This window comes from Lissotriton helveticus, chromosome 1_1 (genome assembly GCF_964261635.1).
Source record: "Lissotriton helveticus chromosome 1_1, aLisHel1.1, whole genome shotgun sequence".
Classification (NCBI taxonomy): Eukaryota; Metazoa; Chordata; class Amphibia; order Caudata; family Salamandridae; genus Lissotriton; species Lissotriton helveticus.
The window spans coordinates 486,314,751-486,333,056 of record NC_136057.1 but is presented as its reverse complement, the minus strand read 5'-3'; the positions used below and the strand labels follow the sequence as shown (position 1 = coordinate 486,333,056).

At 46.8% G+C, this 18,306-nt stretch overlaps 1 protein-coding gene across 1 annotated transcript in view; it reads right to left on the bottom strand.

The window, feature by feature from the left end:
- The window catches only part of POLR3B (RNA polymerase III subunit B), a 943,591-nt gene that overhangs the window by 595,206 nt on the left and 330,079 nt on the right, over positions 1 to 18,306 (bottom strand). Inside the window, exons 6-7 of the mRNA XM_078673925.1 lie at positions 11,367 to 11,467; positions 6,950 to 7,041 (exon numbers count right to left, since the gene is read on the bottom strand). Coding sequence (XP_078530051.1) covers positions 6,950 to 7,041; positions 11,367 to 11,467 — 193 coding nt within the window. The remainder of the gene's footprint in view (positions 1 to 6,949; positions 7,042 to 11,366; positions 11,468 to 18,306) is intronic.

Sequence of the window (18,306 nt, the reverse complement as noted above, 5' to 3'; positions counted from 1 at the left end):
AAAGGGGGAAAAGGGGAAGTGGATAAAAGAAGAGACACTCCGAAAGCTGCTGGTCAACCCTCTAGATGGTAGGAATCTTCTGCAGAATTCTTCCGTACTTCCTGAGGGTACCTAATGCACAGGTGGAGAGGGAAGAAATAAACAACAGACCTACTTTTCTACTTGACTCTATGGACTTAATTAAAGCTTATCCTACCAGCTGCTTCCAGAAGTATTGCTACGTTTCAGTGTTGGATAATGCTGTTGCAGGAAGCTTTCTTACTGAGGAAAGAGATAATGCGATTAATTTTATGCCCACCTCGTTCTACCTCTAAAACCTTTAACTATCCCTACTATAAGTACCTGATAGACTTCCTGTAGCCAACTTATAATGGGGTTCAGTGAAGGTCCGATGCACAAAAGTACTGTCCTGGTTTTACAGTTCGCAGCAGGGACAGGAGACCTCCTGGCAGCGCGCAAAAAGGTACAAGGGAGGAACAGGGGTAAAAGGAAAGCAAAAGGGCAAGCGCAAAGGGAAGGAAGATGAGGCCATCAAACGCTGCTGAACAACTGCTGGATAATTGTCTTACTGTCTGTACGGCTTCAAACTCTCAACCGTCGACGGAGGACTCCAAGTCTAGAATGAAGATGCTTCTCTCCGCTTCGGACGATATCCAACTCTCTGCTGTCCTGGAACCAGCTACTTCACTCTTTGGACTACACAGGTACAGAATACTAAAGGAAAGACTGTGAACCTTAATAAGTCCTTTCTGACTGAAATATTAAATTTACAGGGAAATACGTTACTCCCGTCTGGATAATAGACGTGGAGTGAATAAACTCGGAACTTTCTAACCGCTAACTAATGCCGACTCCCGTCAGGACAAAGAGACGCGGAGCGGCGAAACTCAGGTGCTTCTCTTGAACGAACGTCGTTGAAGTGCGCAGTTCTAAAGCTGCGCACTTCCTTCCTACACTAGACTGCCGCTGACCATTAAGAGAACCTGATGGCAACTTCGGCGGCCATCTTAGGAGGTAAAGATAACTTAATATGAAGGATACCAAATATTAACCCGGCTGGGTTTTACAAATGTTCGTGATCTGGATTTCCACTTGGGAGCGCAAATGCTAGCAACACTGTGTTTCCTGACAGTACTCACCTTTTTGGCGACAAGGCAGATAGTGCGTTGGAGCGCATTAAGGACGCGTGGGCTATGGTCAAGTCCTTGGACCTTTCGGCCACGCGCATTCCTTCGACTTCTGCTTTTCGCTCCTTTCGTGGTCAAGGAGGGGGCGCCCAAACACATTAGTTTCAGAGCCACAGGCCTGCATAGCAACAGTCTCAGCGCAGCCGCAGATGTGGGACCTGCCAAGGTGGGTCAGTCCACCACCTCCCCTGCCACCACTGCCTCCAAACCTTCCTAGTCCGGTGTGCCAAGGCAACAACAAATAGTGAACTTGGCTGCATCTCTTCCCTCAGTAATAACTTGGGAGAGCACGGTCCAGGCCTCAAGTTCTTCTGTCAGGAGGTTAGTCATGACGGCCACTGTAGAGAGCTTGAGGTGGAGAGCCTCTGCTGCCCAACGCAACACCACTGAATAAGTACCACCCTCCTCCATAGCCACAGTAGAAGGAGACAGTGCGCCAGGTTCAGGAGAGAAACCCATATCACCGGCGTCCTCAAAATCCTCTGCCCAGTCCAGGTCTACCTCACATTGGACTGCAAGAGGGTCTTCAGACCCCTCCCAGTCCTGCACATCCTCCGTAACATGCTGGGCAGGTGGGAAAGGAGGAGGATGGAGAAAGGGATCAAAATTCCCCATCGGCGTCGGAATCAGCATCGATCGACACCGGTTCGGCACCGTCTCCATGTCAGGGTGGAAGCCGGGGGCGACATCGGCCCGGGAGCCGGCCATTGCCGGCGGCGGTGCCATAGACGTCGGTGGAGGTCGTACGAGGTCAACCGACATCGGCTTGGATCCATGCATGGATCCATGGGGGTCCCGCGGCGCCGAGGCCAGAGCCATCGACGACGTAGGGACCGGAGCCATCGACGAAGAAGGGCGAGGACCCCCAATCGGACCCGCGGGGCCCGACGGGCCAAAGAGGAGGGCCATGGCTGACAGGAATTCCTGCAGCTGCGCCGGAGTCGCCAACTGACCCAGGAAAGGCGGGTAGGCCGCCGGCAATAGCGTAGGCTCCGTCGGAGCCACGGAGTGGCACCACCCGCAACCTCAGCCATGTCACGTGACAGGCTAAGGGAAGGCAAAGAGCGACGCCACTTCTTCGACTTATTGTGCTTCGTCTTACCTGACCCCAAGTGCGAAGACTTCGTTGAACGATGGTGGCGGCTCCACGACCGGTCCCTCGACCTCCCACGGGACCAGGACCTTGAACGACCCGGAGCCGACTCCCAGGCCTCAAGCAACTTTCGGGACAGTTCTCGCAAAGTTTTGGGAGCCATGGCCCGGTAGTCAGGGCACGACGTGAGATTGTGGTTGTGCCCCAGGCAATAGAGATACTCGTGGTGCGGGTTCGTCACTGACATCATGCAGAGACAAACCTCGCAAGACTTGAAACCGGACATCCCTATAACACCAGGAGTCAAAGACTCAAAAAGACAGATACAAAAGTCCCAAAAAACTCGGTCAAAAATTGACTGGAGGTAATGCTATCTCCGGATCTGCGCTTGCTGGCGCGGAAAAAGAAAGAACTGACGTCAGCGCCCGAGGGCGGCGTCTAAGTAGCTGCCGCAACGTCATCCCGGCGATCACAACGCCTACAACGTACACGGAGCTGCACTACGCCACTTCTGACACGCAGGGGTACTTTCTGACGAAAACTTTCTAGATCCAGTCTGACGTCTGGGGGTAATTCTAAGGTAAGGAATCTATCACTAATGTGTCTCCTTCAGATTTGGCCTTACGCACCATCAAAACAGCTTTGAAGTTGCTGCAGGCTTGTTTAACCTCTGACGGGTATCTAAGATTAGTGTGAATGGCAGCCTTTAACTGTATGCGAGCAGCTGTGCAGTCAGAATCAAACGGTCTAAAAGGCTTCATCTCAACTGTATGTAGTTTCGTGGTTATTAATTCTCGGGCTGATGCACTAATATTATTTCAACTTATGTATTGTTTTGTGGTTCCACACCTAATGAAAGACATGTCAGGAAATCGAACATATTTGTACAGATAAGGTTGGTGATAAAAATCTCCGGTGTTACCATATGTCATTTTAATCTTATACGAGCTTTGTAGGATCTCCATTAGCTCTGCTACTAACCTATTTACCTCTCCCAACCCTCTCTGACCATCTATGTGAAGGCACTGCTCTGTATGTAGGAATGTAACCGTCACGCTACTATTCCTTCAACCCTCCCTTTAATCTCTCTTCTTCACCCTCTATATACAGCCTCACATCCCATGGTCTTCAAAAACTTTCTTCCAACCACAATCATACAACATTCACTGCCTTACAATGTGAATCCTTATGCATACATCTCCTATCATTACATGTTTTTTCTTACTGATTTACAGACCTTCATTGTATAAGCCTGGCATCACTGACTTTTTGCTTGACACCCTTTTGACAGACCGTCACATTATGTACTTCCACTTCACCTTTCCGTCCATCCTTCCAAATACAATCCAATCAAATTTTAAAATCCCCAAAATTCACAAAAGTTCTCAAAAGAAACTAGCTCTACTTACCCTTTCATCTCTACTTCTTACTATCGCCGGGACAACAGCCAAACAGTTCCACGTGTGGCACCCAACTGCCCTCGACAACATTATCTCATTCAGGTAATGCTCAAATATAAAACGCCAGCAAAAAGCAAGTAGGCTGACACATACACACCACTAAAAACAGAAGCCAGAATGCTGGAGAGACACTAGAAAAAACAAATACCATAATGACAAATTACAATCATCTGCTCCAAGGATACTCCTAATTACAAATCGATACTATCAAAAAAGAAAGAAAAAAAGACTCATTCTCCGGTCACATCCCATGAGTTAGTTGACGTCAAATACATTTTTCAGAATAACTTCCTGATTTAACAAGCATAAATGCATTGCATCCAGAGCCATTTACTTCCAAAAACTACCCAAGACACTAGCAAATCATTTCATCTCAATAGTCAAATATCTGAAAAACTGCCTTAACTCGAAAAACAAAGAAGAAAAAAACCAAATTCAAACCCACACCAGCTCTCAAATCTTTCTCATAAAAATAACCATGATTTTTCACATTCAACTACCTTTCTAGCAACAATCTTACCAATCTCATCATGGCTTGAGGCGCAGCAGATTCACCAACATACCCACGACCAGCACACCTATCCAAGGACATCCTTGTTTATACCAGAACTCCTGTTCCAACAGGAGCTATCATCAAATACTCCCTAGTATTAAAATGCATCCTAAAGACCTCATGATCCGCAACATAAACCTATTCTAAGGAAACAAGGTCCAACCAAAAAGATCTTTCCCTGCATCAACCCATATCGGATGCTCCCTTTTATACAAACTCATCAAAACAAACAAATTTCAGCTCTCATGGCATGCTCAACAGCGCCTTAACTCCCACTGTTCTGCACGAACTGATGATTAAGAAAAACAAAATGTTTGTCTCAACTTGAGGAGCCATTTCTCTAACCTCACACACTATACACAATGCTTCCAACAAAAGCCACACTACAAACCCACACCTATCCTACAATGCACTTGGAAAGGGCAGTCAGGTTGGACAATCGCTATTGGATGGGTATGCAGCCTTGATAGTGATTCGAGGTAATGCATACATTCTGCAACAAAATGCTATACATGCATGGGGAGTCATAATCATTTTAACCATAATCATCACTTGTCTGAAGATAAAGGAATGAGCAAGTGTTTACAAAATATCTACATATGTGTAAGTATAAAGCATAAACCGAACTAGGAAACTAGGAAAAAGTTTAAAAACAAATGCTAAATTTGGCAAACCAATCACTGATTTTATTTCTACATCTGTAACGTGCCACATGCCAGGCCTTCAGAGCATTTAAGGTGATAAAAAACACCTTCATGAGGTTGCCCAAATAAAAACAAGGAAATCAGTAGAAAAGGCATAGTAAAGTGAATGGGTTTTAAAGGTTTTTCAAATGAATGCGGTCATAGACAATACTAGACAAGGCGTTATGATTCACAAGCCTCACTAAAGTCAAAACAAGCTAGCAATAAATATTGTGGCATGAAGTTAAGATAAAAATACTGAAAATTAAAAAAAATGTGAGTCTGAAGACATATTGCAGATAACAAGAACTTAAGAAATGTTATGCTGCGAACTAAACAGTGCTAAGCCACTTGTAAAAAGTGTACTTTATGAGCCAGGTGTCTTAAGTTGTAGCTTTAAGAGAAGTAAGTAGGATTCATTGAAAAGTTCTCCAAGCAACCTACCCCCACTTGTAGAATATCTGGACATTCATTGGTGGAGGAGAGATGTGAAGAACTTTTAAAGCAGCAGCTTAATAAGTGCATACATCAAAGGACTCCTAAAAGATGTATTTGTCAGAACTACAAAAAATTGAACCAAGAAGCACAGAGGCTTGAAGGACCTCCAGGCTATCTAAAATCAGACCTGTTACAATAATGACAAGCAGAATATGTTCTTCATTTTGATTATGAGAGAGGGGATATGGATCCACATGTCTAAAATAAATATTTGTCCAGCCTCCTCCCAAGACTTCGGAAGTGTATGGACGTGTTGGAGACACAATACTGTACTTACCTGAATGTCTCTTAGTAAATATTACACACTGTCACACATATACTGACATCAGAACCAGAGGCACATCTCCAGCTAGCTCAATCATAGGAGTGATGTGCACCCGGACTCTATCCAAGTTTAAAGCACTAGGCAACATGAACTCACTTAATGTCTTCCGATATTTCTGACTTGGAACCACGATTCAAGCCTGCATCCTGAAGCACCCTACAGAACCAAGAGCTATGCTGTTCTTACGCAGTTACTCACTTGATTACAATCATGAAAAGCAGGAACATAGTTGCCGAGGTGCGAAAATTTGCTCGCGTAAATTATGGGTGAATTGTTCCTAATCATCTCAATCTTTAAATTGAGACTGTACAATTTCATTTCACACCAAACTTGAGTGAACAGAATTTTATAGTACTATACAATGAGCAGTAAAGTGCCCTGTTATTAAATGAAGACTCACTTCATGCAAGTCAAGCAAATTTAGAACATTGGATGGCCCATTTTTACAATTGCATACTAATTGGTGGAATTATGCCTTATTTAAATTCACTAAGCCACTGGAGTCAAGCTATACTGGCTGATGAAGGCTGATAGCCAGAAACCGGGCAAAGGATGCTTGATTCCTGTCCAGGGAAGACATGGCTTGGCAGTTCGGTCTGGACTGTTCCCATGAGGCACAGGGTCAAGACTGATTTGCATATGTCTGAACTGGGGTGGCTTGGTGAGCAAAATAACAATGGATTAAACCCAGATCTGTGACTGGGGGTGAATGTTTTGCCATTGTGCAACATTCCGTCCATCATCTTGTGTGTTTTGTTATTTAATTTCAAAACACAATGGAAAAAGAAATGAGCAATTGTGTTATATGTTACATCCATTTGTGTTCCTATGCACTCCAAAAAAAAAAAATACAAATAACAAGGCACTTACTGGAGGATTTCCCGCACTGGTCAGAGTGGAGGAGATAATTGTACATGGTTGGACATTACAAACTGCATAAGAAATGTTCTGTTTTTAGCTACAATTGCACTGCATTTAATAATCTTAAAAAATAAAAATCGCTCGTTAGATGGAAACCAGTAATAAGGACACAAACCAAAAGTAATAATTTTGTGTAATCTTTTTGAGGTTCCTTTCAAAATGTAAATAAATAGAACTGATGAAATTGCTAAACGGCAATAAACTACATTTCACAACATTAATTCTGTACCTGGATCTAAAGGGCACTCGTTAAGTTTAGCAAACTCAGCTGGAGTTTTCCCCATCAGAACACAGTTAGAACTTCGAAGCATTATGGGCATTCTGGAACAGAAACAGAAATAATCAAAAAGTATAATTTAAGCATGAATGCAGTTATTATATTTTTACAGCCAACGGAATTCCAAATAACAGTACAACACTCAGACATATCCACAAGTTATTTTTTCAGCCTAATAGTATCCCATACAAGCTTCTTCTAGGAAGTCATGATAAAAAGCCTGTGTTTTTATATAACCCCTAGGACTACATAAATCTCTATTTCATATTCAATATAGATGGATTTAAAAATAAGTCGAGTCCATAAGAATGTGAACCGTAAACTTTAAGTTATATAGACCTCTAAACAGATCTAAGGAAGTTCTAGGTAACTATGAATACGGTTGTAAGACAACTCAACTTACTCAAGTAAAAAAAAACTGACTCTAGAAAGTCTATGGTAAAGAAAGGTGTTTGCATAATATAGTCATTATCATTCTATTTTTTGTCACAAACTTTATTGGGTTTTCATAGTACATACAATGCAAGATGTGATTATGGTACTGCACTTTCAGTATGACCAAATATTCTGTTGTTTACATGTATCTTGCGTAATGTCGAATGTAGTTCAATAGCAGACATTTAACCAGTACAGAATTCAAAACTCGTGCTGTGAGGAGCTTGTATACAATACATTATTATCCCTAAATATGGTAAACTTCAAACTTCCTCCCATCCCCGCCCCCCCACTGTCGGCAATCAACATTCAGAGTCGGGACATGGGCAAACTCAGTTATATTGTCAGTACCCTCCTGATGGATTCAAACTTGGACAGTAACCTTAATACGGTATGGTATATGGGAATATCCGGGGTAGTACCAATTTTGTAAAGATATACATACGATATCTATTGCGCATTATTTGGGTGTTACACCGTCAATAATCTACTGGTGGCCACATAGTGTCCAGCCAACTCAGGGGCATTGCAAGTGGTGATTAGGTGATCAGCATGTCTAGGGTTTTAAAGGATTTGAATAAGGCATCCCATTCCATAGCTATTGATGTTATCCGTAATCCTCTTTATTTTTCTCTATGGAGTGCACCTCTTTCTGTTTCCTCCCATTGTAAAACATCTTCCTGACAAGTTGACATGCCCTGGGGGCTGCGGGGAGATCAATATCACTCCTTCTAGGGCATAGTGCAAGCTACAGATTACCAGGTACCATATTGGACCCAGAGAATTATCCCAGTAATGACTCCTACGTGCCTCTTTGTGGCACCATGAGCATCCATGTAGAACTCGCACCACCCAGTAAGTGAGAGAGCAAAGCTGTATTTGGGTGCCACCCGTGCACACATGTCAATTTCTTCACTTACTTCGCATCCTGAGACGTAGAAAAGCCTAAACAATGTGTTGGTCACAGCATCCCGATATAGAACTTGGGACCTTTATATGATGTGCAGATGTACACTCCAAAGAACAAGTAGGCGAGACGGCGGTGGGGAATCAGTGGTTAGATCGAGTATCTCACCTTTAGAATAGATAGCAAAGCAGTACTTATCAAAAGGTTGGGGGTCTGAGATGCAGACTCAAACCAAGATGTCTTGCAGAACTGAGTAGACACAATGGCCCTCCCTGTGGATCTGGCTGTCAAGGCAGTAATACTTGTGGTACATATGCACACAGGACTGCAGACATAACTCATTGACTGACTAAAGTCTTAAAGGCCTGTTTTGCAGAATAGTATGAGAAGTTTATCTGAGGAACCAACAGTCTTTTGGTCTCCTTTAGAGCTCGGTCGAATGGGAGCACATGTAATTCGGTGATGCTCCAGTCCCACCAAACTAGCTGTTGCCCCGCTCTATTTAGAGTCTGGGTTACTGCTGGGTTGATATTGATACATCTGAAGCATCAGCTGGCTTTACTGGCCTGTCTGCAAATAGGCAGTCAGGTTAACATGACATATGCCCTATCCAGGGCAACAATCACTAGATTCCTCTGGCCGGAACCCGCATGTAAGACCCCAGTGAAAAGAAAGAACTCTCCATGCGCATTGCCAGCTTCGAGAAATCTACTTGCCCAATCTGACAAGCAGACAAATAAAAGATGTTCTGTTCAATCGCAAAGCAAATGAGCAATAAAGATGCCTTTAAATCTTGTTTTTATCTTCTAACATTTGCTCTGCATTGGAAGACAGAGGTCAAACGTCATTTTGTCTTCTTACATTTACTTTTCTTTCTCGGACTGCGAACTTATACGATTTTGTAAAGTGAACTGCCTGTGTAAAGTCTGCGAAATTAAAGGCTGTAAGATGAAAGGCTTTTTTTCTAACACAACATTTAAATAGCGAATAAGTGAACTGCAGAAACATTTCAAAACATATCAATAGCGAGTAGCAAGCGATGGCAGTAGATATGCTTTGGGTTTGTCTCTGTGTGGTACTAGCAGTACATTATTCCCATTTTAACTCACGAGTAACAGGAGATGGAGGGGAAAGGATTTAGACAAATCAGTAATAAAGGGAGGATCTTGACCCAACTCGAATGCTCCTGGCCCTCATGTAAGACAGGTGTAAGTGCAGTTTACATCTTCAAGACTGTGGACTTTAGGTGTTAAATCTATTATGGGAGGCAAACACGTAACTCCAAGCTCAGCACTTTCACATCAGTTATGTAGGAAGTAGTCGTGTGTCTTCTACTCTCATCTCTGTTAGGGTTATGGTGCCAGGGGGGTTCTAGTTCTATTGGCAGTTGTTCCGGAAATCGTCCAGTATAGCGTCTCAATTAGCAGCTAAAGGCATTTTACGGGGGCCCGGTGTGTTTTCTGTACTCAATGCAACACTTTCAGTACTGGGACACACCAGTAGTGAGTGTCGCAAGTCTGCAGGGTGAGGCAGTTCTGGTGATCTCCACAGTCTTGTGAACAATCGCTTGGCCAGTAGTATACCTAGATCAAGAAAGCAGGAAGTGACACTTTACCGTTTATTTCTACGAAAGAGGTGTAGGACACATAATTCCCACATGTGTGGCACAGTGCGCCCTGTGCAGTTGGATAATGCGGAGATGACTGACTGCCAGTATATGTCCAGGATCGGGCAGGCCCACAGCATGTGGAAGAAGACAGCATCAGTGACAACATCTTGGGCAGGCAGCATCTGTGCGGTGGAAGTACCTATTGATTTTGTATGGGGTTGAGGTATGCTATCTGCAAATGTAGAATTGAACAAGGCGGAAACGAGGGTTGCGGGGGTTGCGATTGGTGCTTTCTAGTATTGCAGCCCATTCTTTGTCAGTGTAGGGACGACGCATGTCTGCCTCCCAGCTTTGCCTCAGGGGCAATGGTGACACTGATGTGTGATGCCGCAGTGAGATGGCAAACCATTTAGTGAAATGTCTTCCCTGTCCCACAACATGTAAATAAAGGATGGCCAGATGTGTTCAAGGCTCATTCGTCATGTTCCCCCATTCCCCCGCCCCACCACAAGGCGAATTCTGCAATAAGAATTGGCTTGGGTGTGGGCCATCTTCTTCTGCAATGAAAAAAAATATGTTTATAAGATGAAAACAAATCAGAACACTTTACATGGTGATGTGCAAATGCCAAACATTGTTAATACGCTATATAGTTTTTAAAGTAAAACTGCATGCATTTGGGAAAGTTTGTGGCCATTTCAAAGGGAAATGTAATGTCTGTGAATGACCGTGCACTACCACATCATGCTTTAGTAATATAGTTATTAAAAGTGACTTTTTAAACATGAACTGAGAAATATTCCTGCCTCGGGCCTGAGTACAATGCTATTAGTGAACTTAGAGGCAAATCAGGGGTCATGTGGACCTTATTTGTGGGCCAGATTTATATTAAACACGGAACAAATGTTTAGTCGATCAAATAAATAAAAAAGTTTTTTCGTACAGCAGATATGATGAACTTGCATATTTGATGGTGCTCTGATATGTGATAATGAAGAAAAAGGCGGCCCCAGAAAATAAGGTATTTGCCTAGGATCAGACAATTTGAGACCGGTTTACGGGTCAAGTACATTACAGTTAGGTCGAATAGACTATTCAAGTTTCTACACCTGCAGGTCTAATAACATTTTCATGATTTTTTGAGGCCTTTATCAGGGTACTCTCAAACTACTTATTTAAAATGAGTTATAATTGAGTAATGGATTAGGTAACAAGCTAAGTTTACTTTGTAGCACTTTTTTTAAAACTACAGTGATTCGTGTGAAATTTGAAGTTTATCACATTCAAGTCTGAAAGGCTATTAATTCATTATAGGTGAATTAAAAAGCAGAACATATTTAGATGTAAACAACCTTTTCTTTGCAGCCAAACAAAATGGCACACAATTAGAAACACAAAGGGGCTATATCTATTCTTACCTCCCAATTGGCAGTGCATTGCGAATAATTCTCTGGCTTCCTCTGGTGTATTCTATATCCACTGTGATTGGAGCAGAGTAGGTCATGTCTCGAAGGCGACACTAAGAGAAACACATTTCAACACACATACAAATCAGTGAAATATGTATGCTTCTCATCATATTGAGGGTACTAAAGCCTAGCAACAAACTGCACATTCATTATTAGTATATTGATGACGTGCTCAACTTAATTTGTATGTTATACATATAAAATGAACAATCAAAATGTAACATTTAACATGAAATCAAAGGACTCATGTAGGAAAGGGCTCCTTTTAGCATGGTTGCCCCCACTTTTTGCCTGACTCTGAATGAAGCTTTGACTGAATGTGCACTGGGTCCCAGCTAAGTTGGTTCCCACTGCATGTGTTCTTTCCTAAAACTATACCTTTGTTTCCACTATTGGCACACCTCTGGCCCACATATAAGCCCCTTCCAAAAGGTACCAGTGGTACTAAGAGCACTATGACCAGAGAGGGTCTCTAACGGCTACAGCATGTATTACAGCATGTATTATGCCACCCTAAGAGACCCCTCACCAAACACATGCACACTGCCACTGCAGCATGCGTGTTTTGGTGCAACTAAAAGTCAAGAGTCAACCTGGAACACTTCCCTGCGTGCCAGGCCTGCCAGCACTCCCATAGGCATAGGTAAGTCACCACTACAGCAGACCTTAGAGCCCTGAGGTAAGGTGTACTGTAACTCTTGTGAGGACATAACAGCATGAGCAGATATGCCCCTATAGGGTCGTAGTTTATTCTTAGACAGTATAAGTGTAAGATGAAGCCATACCGAGTACATGGGCTAGGAGCTTGTCAGAACGAGTTCCAAAGCTCCATGATGGCTTCACAGAATCCCAAAATATTTGGTACTAAATATCTCAGATTAATGCACCCACACTGATATTAATGAATGCACTCAGAGTGTACCTCAGAGGTGCCCCCTGAATACCTAACCAACCGGTAGAGTGTAGCGGACTAGTATGCACCAGCCTGCCACTTTGAAACATGTTACTGACCCCCGGAGGTGAGAGCCTTGTGCTCTCATGGGTCAGAAACAAAGCCAGCTCTGGGTGGAGGCGCTTTACACCTACCCCCAAACAGGAACAGCATTCAAAGGGCAGTGAGCCTCAAAGGCTTCCTTTCCTTTCTTATGCTAGCCAGGGCTTCTCCAGCTAGCGGAGATACCCTCGCCCGACCAAGCACCACTTGGCAGCAAGGTCAGCAGAAAAATTAGTAAGAAGGAGAGGTGTGTCCCCTCTCAGCCAGGACCACCCCTAAGGTGTCCTGAGCTGACGTGACCACCTCCTTTGAAAATGCTCCATATTGGTTGTGAGGATGTTAGCCAGTAGAATTAGGGGTATGCCCCGTCCCCAAATAGAGTGGACATACAAAGGGTGTAGTCACCATAAAGGTAAGTAGCCAATTGGCTACTACCTGCCAGCACCTGTATTAGCCCTAAATTGAGTATTTAGGGGCACCCCTGAACCTTGATTCTCAGATTCCTAACAACCTAAAGAAGAAGGGCCGAAGAGTTGAGCAGCAGTGAAGACTCCAGAGGACAACTGACTTGACCCCAGCCCTATCGGCTGTCTGAGCCCTCAAAGAAATCTGCTCCAAAAAGCAACTCGTCCTGCAGCCCAGTGACCTTCACAACCCTAGGAGAACTGCCTGCCTTCCCTAAAGAGCAAGAACTCCTGAGGAAAGCGGCCCTGTCCACAAAGAAACCAGTTTCAGTGCCCTGCTGAACCGCACAACCAGACCTCCGGACCTACCTCTGCACCAGACGCCTCCGGCCAGAGTCCAAGTGGCCCACTTGTCCCAAGAAGGTTCCCCAGCTGAGCTTGAGTCTACCCCAGAGTGACATCTCCTGGACTCCATGACGACGCCTGCAGCCTCCTGCTACGGTAAGGATCTTTCGACCTCAAAGGACACCCCAGGACCCGCATGCCTCCAGGCCTTGGGGAGCCCGATCAATGGTGCCCAGGTGTCCCCAGCATCCCAACTTACCTCCAGAACCACTGATTTCCTTCATCCCACCTCCTGGTACAAGTCTGCAGCCTTTGTTGGAAATCCTCAGTCTCCATTGCTTTGCATTGAGCACCCAACGCAGTGTTGGCACTCTGCACCATACCGCCTCTGTGCCGCTGATGGTGTGTGTTTGGTGCTGCCTCGTGCCCCCTCTATTCCCCAGTGCTGGTTCTAACCCCCAGGGAATGAGCCCAAACGCAGATTTTACCTACCTGCAACTGGCACCTCTTTGCGTGCCCCCAGTCACCGTTGACTAATATTGAGCCCCAGCTACCGAAGTTGACCTCTGCACCCGGCTGCACTAGTGCCGCTGGTGGTGTAGTATCTAAATATACCTGACCCTTGCACAGTGCTGGTCCTAAAACACGAAGTCTGGAATTGTTTGTCGTGTACTTACCTGTGAAATTGCATGATTGTTTTCCTTCCATGCACCAATTGTCTACTTTTTATACTTAAAAACTGTGACTTCACAAAACGTATTTTGCTGCAACTAAGTATCTTTGGTTATAAGTAATAAACATACAAAAAGTAATATATTTTTTTCGTTGTGTGTGTGCTATCATTTCTTGCCTGAGTGTGTACAACAAATGCTTAACACAGCCCCTCTGATAAGCCTAACTTCTCGACCAAACTACCACAAAAGGGAGAATTTAATATTATCTACTTTAGCCTTTGTAAAGCCTCTGGGGATCCACTGGACTCTGTGCAACTATACCTTACTTTGGTATAGTATATACAGAGGTAGCTTCCTACAACTCAATTCCTGCATATTTTGTTGCCGCGTTTAGAAGTTTTTTTTATTATCTGAGGGGCAGTAACATCGAGACAGCAAATTACACTACACAGCACTGTGCAGTGACTGCCTTCCAGAAGGCAAACAAATGAGCAGATCATTTTGATTTACTAGAATTAGTAAGCTGAGCTGAGCTCATCATGAGCACCGGAGCGCGGTGGCTCATGACGAGCTCAGCTCGTCATGAGCATGGAAGAGGTTAAGAGCCGCAGAAAGAACATGGAGGAATGATCCCTAAACCCTCCACCTTGATCAACTCCAAGCAGCCCGCAGGATACTCCAAGCAGCCCGCAGGATGTACAAAAATCATATCAAGAATAAAAAGTCAGCTTTCGTCTGCTCTGCATTAGATAACGCAAAATACCGGCCTAAAGAGCTTTTCAACATCATCAGGAATCAGACCTCCAAACCTATACCCCCCTTAACTCAAGCATCCAAAGCTCGGTGCGACAGCTTCGCAACCTTCTTTAACGACAAAATCGTCAAGATAGACCTAGTGTTGGGCTTAACCCCCACCTCCCTCAATGAGATCAATACGCCCAAAAACCATGTCAACGCTTCCATGAAATCTCCACAACAGTGGTCATCATTTACTCCCATCCAGGAAGCAGAGATAGTCAATCTAATCTCCAAAGCCAAGCCCTCAGCACACACCCTGGACCAGCTACCGCCTCTTCTGACCAAAGACCTAAAGCGAGACCTAGCTCCAATATGGTGCAAGATCCTCAATAGCTCTTTGAGCTCTGGATCCGTTCCAGACTGCCTCAAGGTAGGGCAAGTCACACCACTATTAAAGAAGCCAGGTCTAGACACAGAAGATTTAAACAATTACAGACCGTCTCGAACCTTCCTTTTTTGGCTAAAATCATGGATAGATGTGTTCTCCCTCAGCTAACCCTTCACCTTGAAAACATCAAACTTCTAGATCCCCACTACCGGGATTCAGAAAGGGATGCAGCACTGAATCTGCAATCCTCAACGTCATAGACGACCTACGCAAATCACTCGACTCAGATCAATGCTGCCTTCTCATCCTCCTAGACCTATCGGCTGCATTCGATACAGTCAACCACAATCTACTGCCAAGGGTCCTTCAAGAAAGAGCTGGTCTACAAGAGACAGTCGTTCAACGGTTCTCCTCCTTTCTCCACAACCGATCACAGAGAATAAAAATCAAAAACTTCGAATCCGACCTCCACCCGGTCACCCGGTGTTCCTCAAGGGTCTGTACTCTTCCCCAGAGCTCTTCAACATCTATATCGAACGCCTCACATCTCTACTCAGAAAATCCAACATCCCCTTTCACCTATATGCGGACGACACGGAGCTGTATCTGGAAACGACCTTAATTGAGGACATCCAGAAACTAAACAACACGCTCAAGGAGGTACAAGACTGGCTCTCAACCAATCACTTGAAACTGAACCAAGATAAAACAGAAATACTACTTATTTCCAACAAAGATGATAACCCTCGGATTTGTGTGAAGCAGCATGGCCGACAGGACGTGAGCTTCACCAGCTCCGTCCGAGGACCCACTAAATCCTGCATTAAAGATCCTTGCTGGACCCTCCAAAGAAGTGCTGATGGTCCGAATCCTCTCTTGATGAGCCTGGGACCCCTACAGTGCAGTGAGAACCTCCGGCGACCCGGCAACGCCGCCGAAGACTGAAGCGGCGATCTAGGGGCTCCGCCTGCATCTACGCGAGACCGCGGACTGGGCCTGCGCGAGGGAGTAGCGGTGCATGCAGCCCGCTCGGAGAAGGCGTCCTGCGGATCCGGGGTTGATCGCGTCCGCGGCTGATCCCCCGGTTGTTGGCGAGGAGGAGCGAGTGTCCAGACAGGCTGGTGGAGGGCCGCTCCGAAGTCCGGTGACTCCCGCTGACCCGTGAGAGGGGTTGTGGTGCCCGCCCCTCCCCCCATCGATCCTCCGCTGCGCCGGAGCTCCCGGTTGCGGCGCGCAGCCCCGGGTGAGTGTTTTCCTGGTCCCTGGGGCTTTGCGGAACTATTGGAGTCCTGGGGCAGTGTGGATGCCGTGGGCTCGGGGCTGGCCTGGCCGGAGCTGTTGGCCTGGGGCCTGCACGGAGCGCCACTTCTGGTTTCCTTGCGGCTGTGGGGTCTGTGGCCTCCGCCCCCTCTACAGTGACTGTGGCGGCATTTGCAAGTGGGGCCTGCGGTGGGGCCGGGACCTGCGGTGGTCTGCCGTGCTGACCTACGGAGGACCCTGACGGCTTGGTGCCACCCTCTGGACTACGCACCGTCTTGCCCGGCGGCCGGGGCAGCTGCATCCCCGCGTGGCAGTGGCATACGGCCTGTGGTGCCCCTGGCCCGTGCCTTACCCCTGGAAGCTCGAACATTGCACTGGTTGCGGGGGTAGCGGTTGGTTGGCTGTTCTAGACTTGATCACCGGAGATCCTCCCACCCGGCCCGGAGAGTGCATCCTGAAGTCCACATTTCCCCCCCCCTTTTTTTTCTTTCGTGGTGGGAGTCACCGCCTGGACCGTGTCTGCCTGCCGCCACCTGCTAACTGTCCTTTCTTAGCTTTGTCGCTGGACCCTGTACCTGACCGGTGGGGCTCGCCGTGACCTGGCCGGGACGCTTCGGGGGGGCTGACGTCCTGCCCGCCACGATGACGACCCGCAAGGATAGGACTGCGAAGTCCTCCCAGCCCAACACCATTGTGCAGTATACCACTCCACGGCTGCCGTTGCAGAGGATCACGAGGCAGACGGGACCGGAGGATGGGGGGGATGACCCGCATGAGCCTTCCCGGGCGGAGGCTATCCAGGGATCCCATTCTGCCTTGGAGAGGCAGATCGAGACTGTGTCGATAGATGTGAACCTCCTCCGGACGGATCTCCGCAAGGTGGCGGACAAGGTTTCGGATGCGGAGGGCAACATCGCGCAACTACAGACTGAAGTGGCTTCCTTGCAAAAATCGGTCACACACCTGACATCCGCTGCCCGCGCACTGGAGAGAAGGGCTGAGGATGCGGAGGGCAGGGCCCGTCGGAGTAACATCAGGGTCCTGGGCGTCCCGGAACGCCTTGAGGCGGGAAACGCTGAACGATTCCTGGAGACATGGATCCGAACCCACCTGTGCCCGACCGGCCTGTCCAGTGTCTTTGTCATTGAGAGGGCGCACAGGGCCCTGGTCCCCCCTCCACGCCCGGGCGATCCCCCCTAGAGCCCTCATTGCAAAGATCCTGAACTATAAAGATCGTGATTGTATTCTGCGGGCCGCGAGGGAAAGGGAGTCCATCACCATTGAAAATAGCCGGATTTCCATCTATCCGGACTATACCGAACAGGTGCAGGAACCACGGAAGTCCTACCTGGGAGTGAAGCAGAAACTTCGGGACATGAAGCTCCAATACATGCTCCTTTACCCAGCCAAACTCAAAGTGCTCTCCCAGGGACGCGCTCACTTCTTCGAATCCCCGGCGGAGGTGTGGGAGTGGCTCGAGATACGAGGAGACGACCTACCCCCTGGTGAGCGAGGCGGCCCCCGTGAGACCTGGGGGACAAGGCCCCCGAGGCGCCGACGAGGCAGAGGGAGACGCAGATCTGGATCTCGGGGTTCTGCCGAGCCTCGGATTACCGTGGGGGAAGATGGAGCACTTCACGTGAGAGTACCGTCGGCGGAAGCCGCTCCAGAGTCACCTGAGGCGCCTGCCCCTGGTGAGATGCTGGTCCCGGATACCTTGCAGGAAACTTTCCCAGACGCACACCCCGCTCCGCCGGTGATCCCGGAAACTGCCCTCTCCGTAACACGTCCTGAGTGAGCTCTGTCATGAGGTACTGTCTTGTTAAAATGTTGTTGCCCTCGGAGGTTGGGTGGGCCTCCCTTCTTGGTTATTGTCAGACCACGGCTATCTGCCCGGCGCTGGGAACCCTGGTTGGTTGATTGTGCAGAGGATTGATGTTCCGTTGGACGGGGTGACATGACACTGGGTCCGAGAGTTTATGGAGTACCGTCGCCCAGCATTGAAACTGTTTTTCATGGACATTCCCGGAGACTGTCCTGGAACATTGGGTCCTCGGGGAGTTGGGGGGGGGAGGGTGGGTGGTTT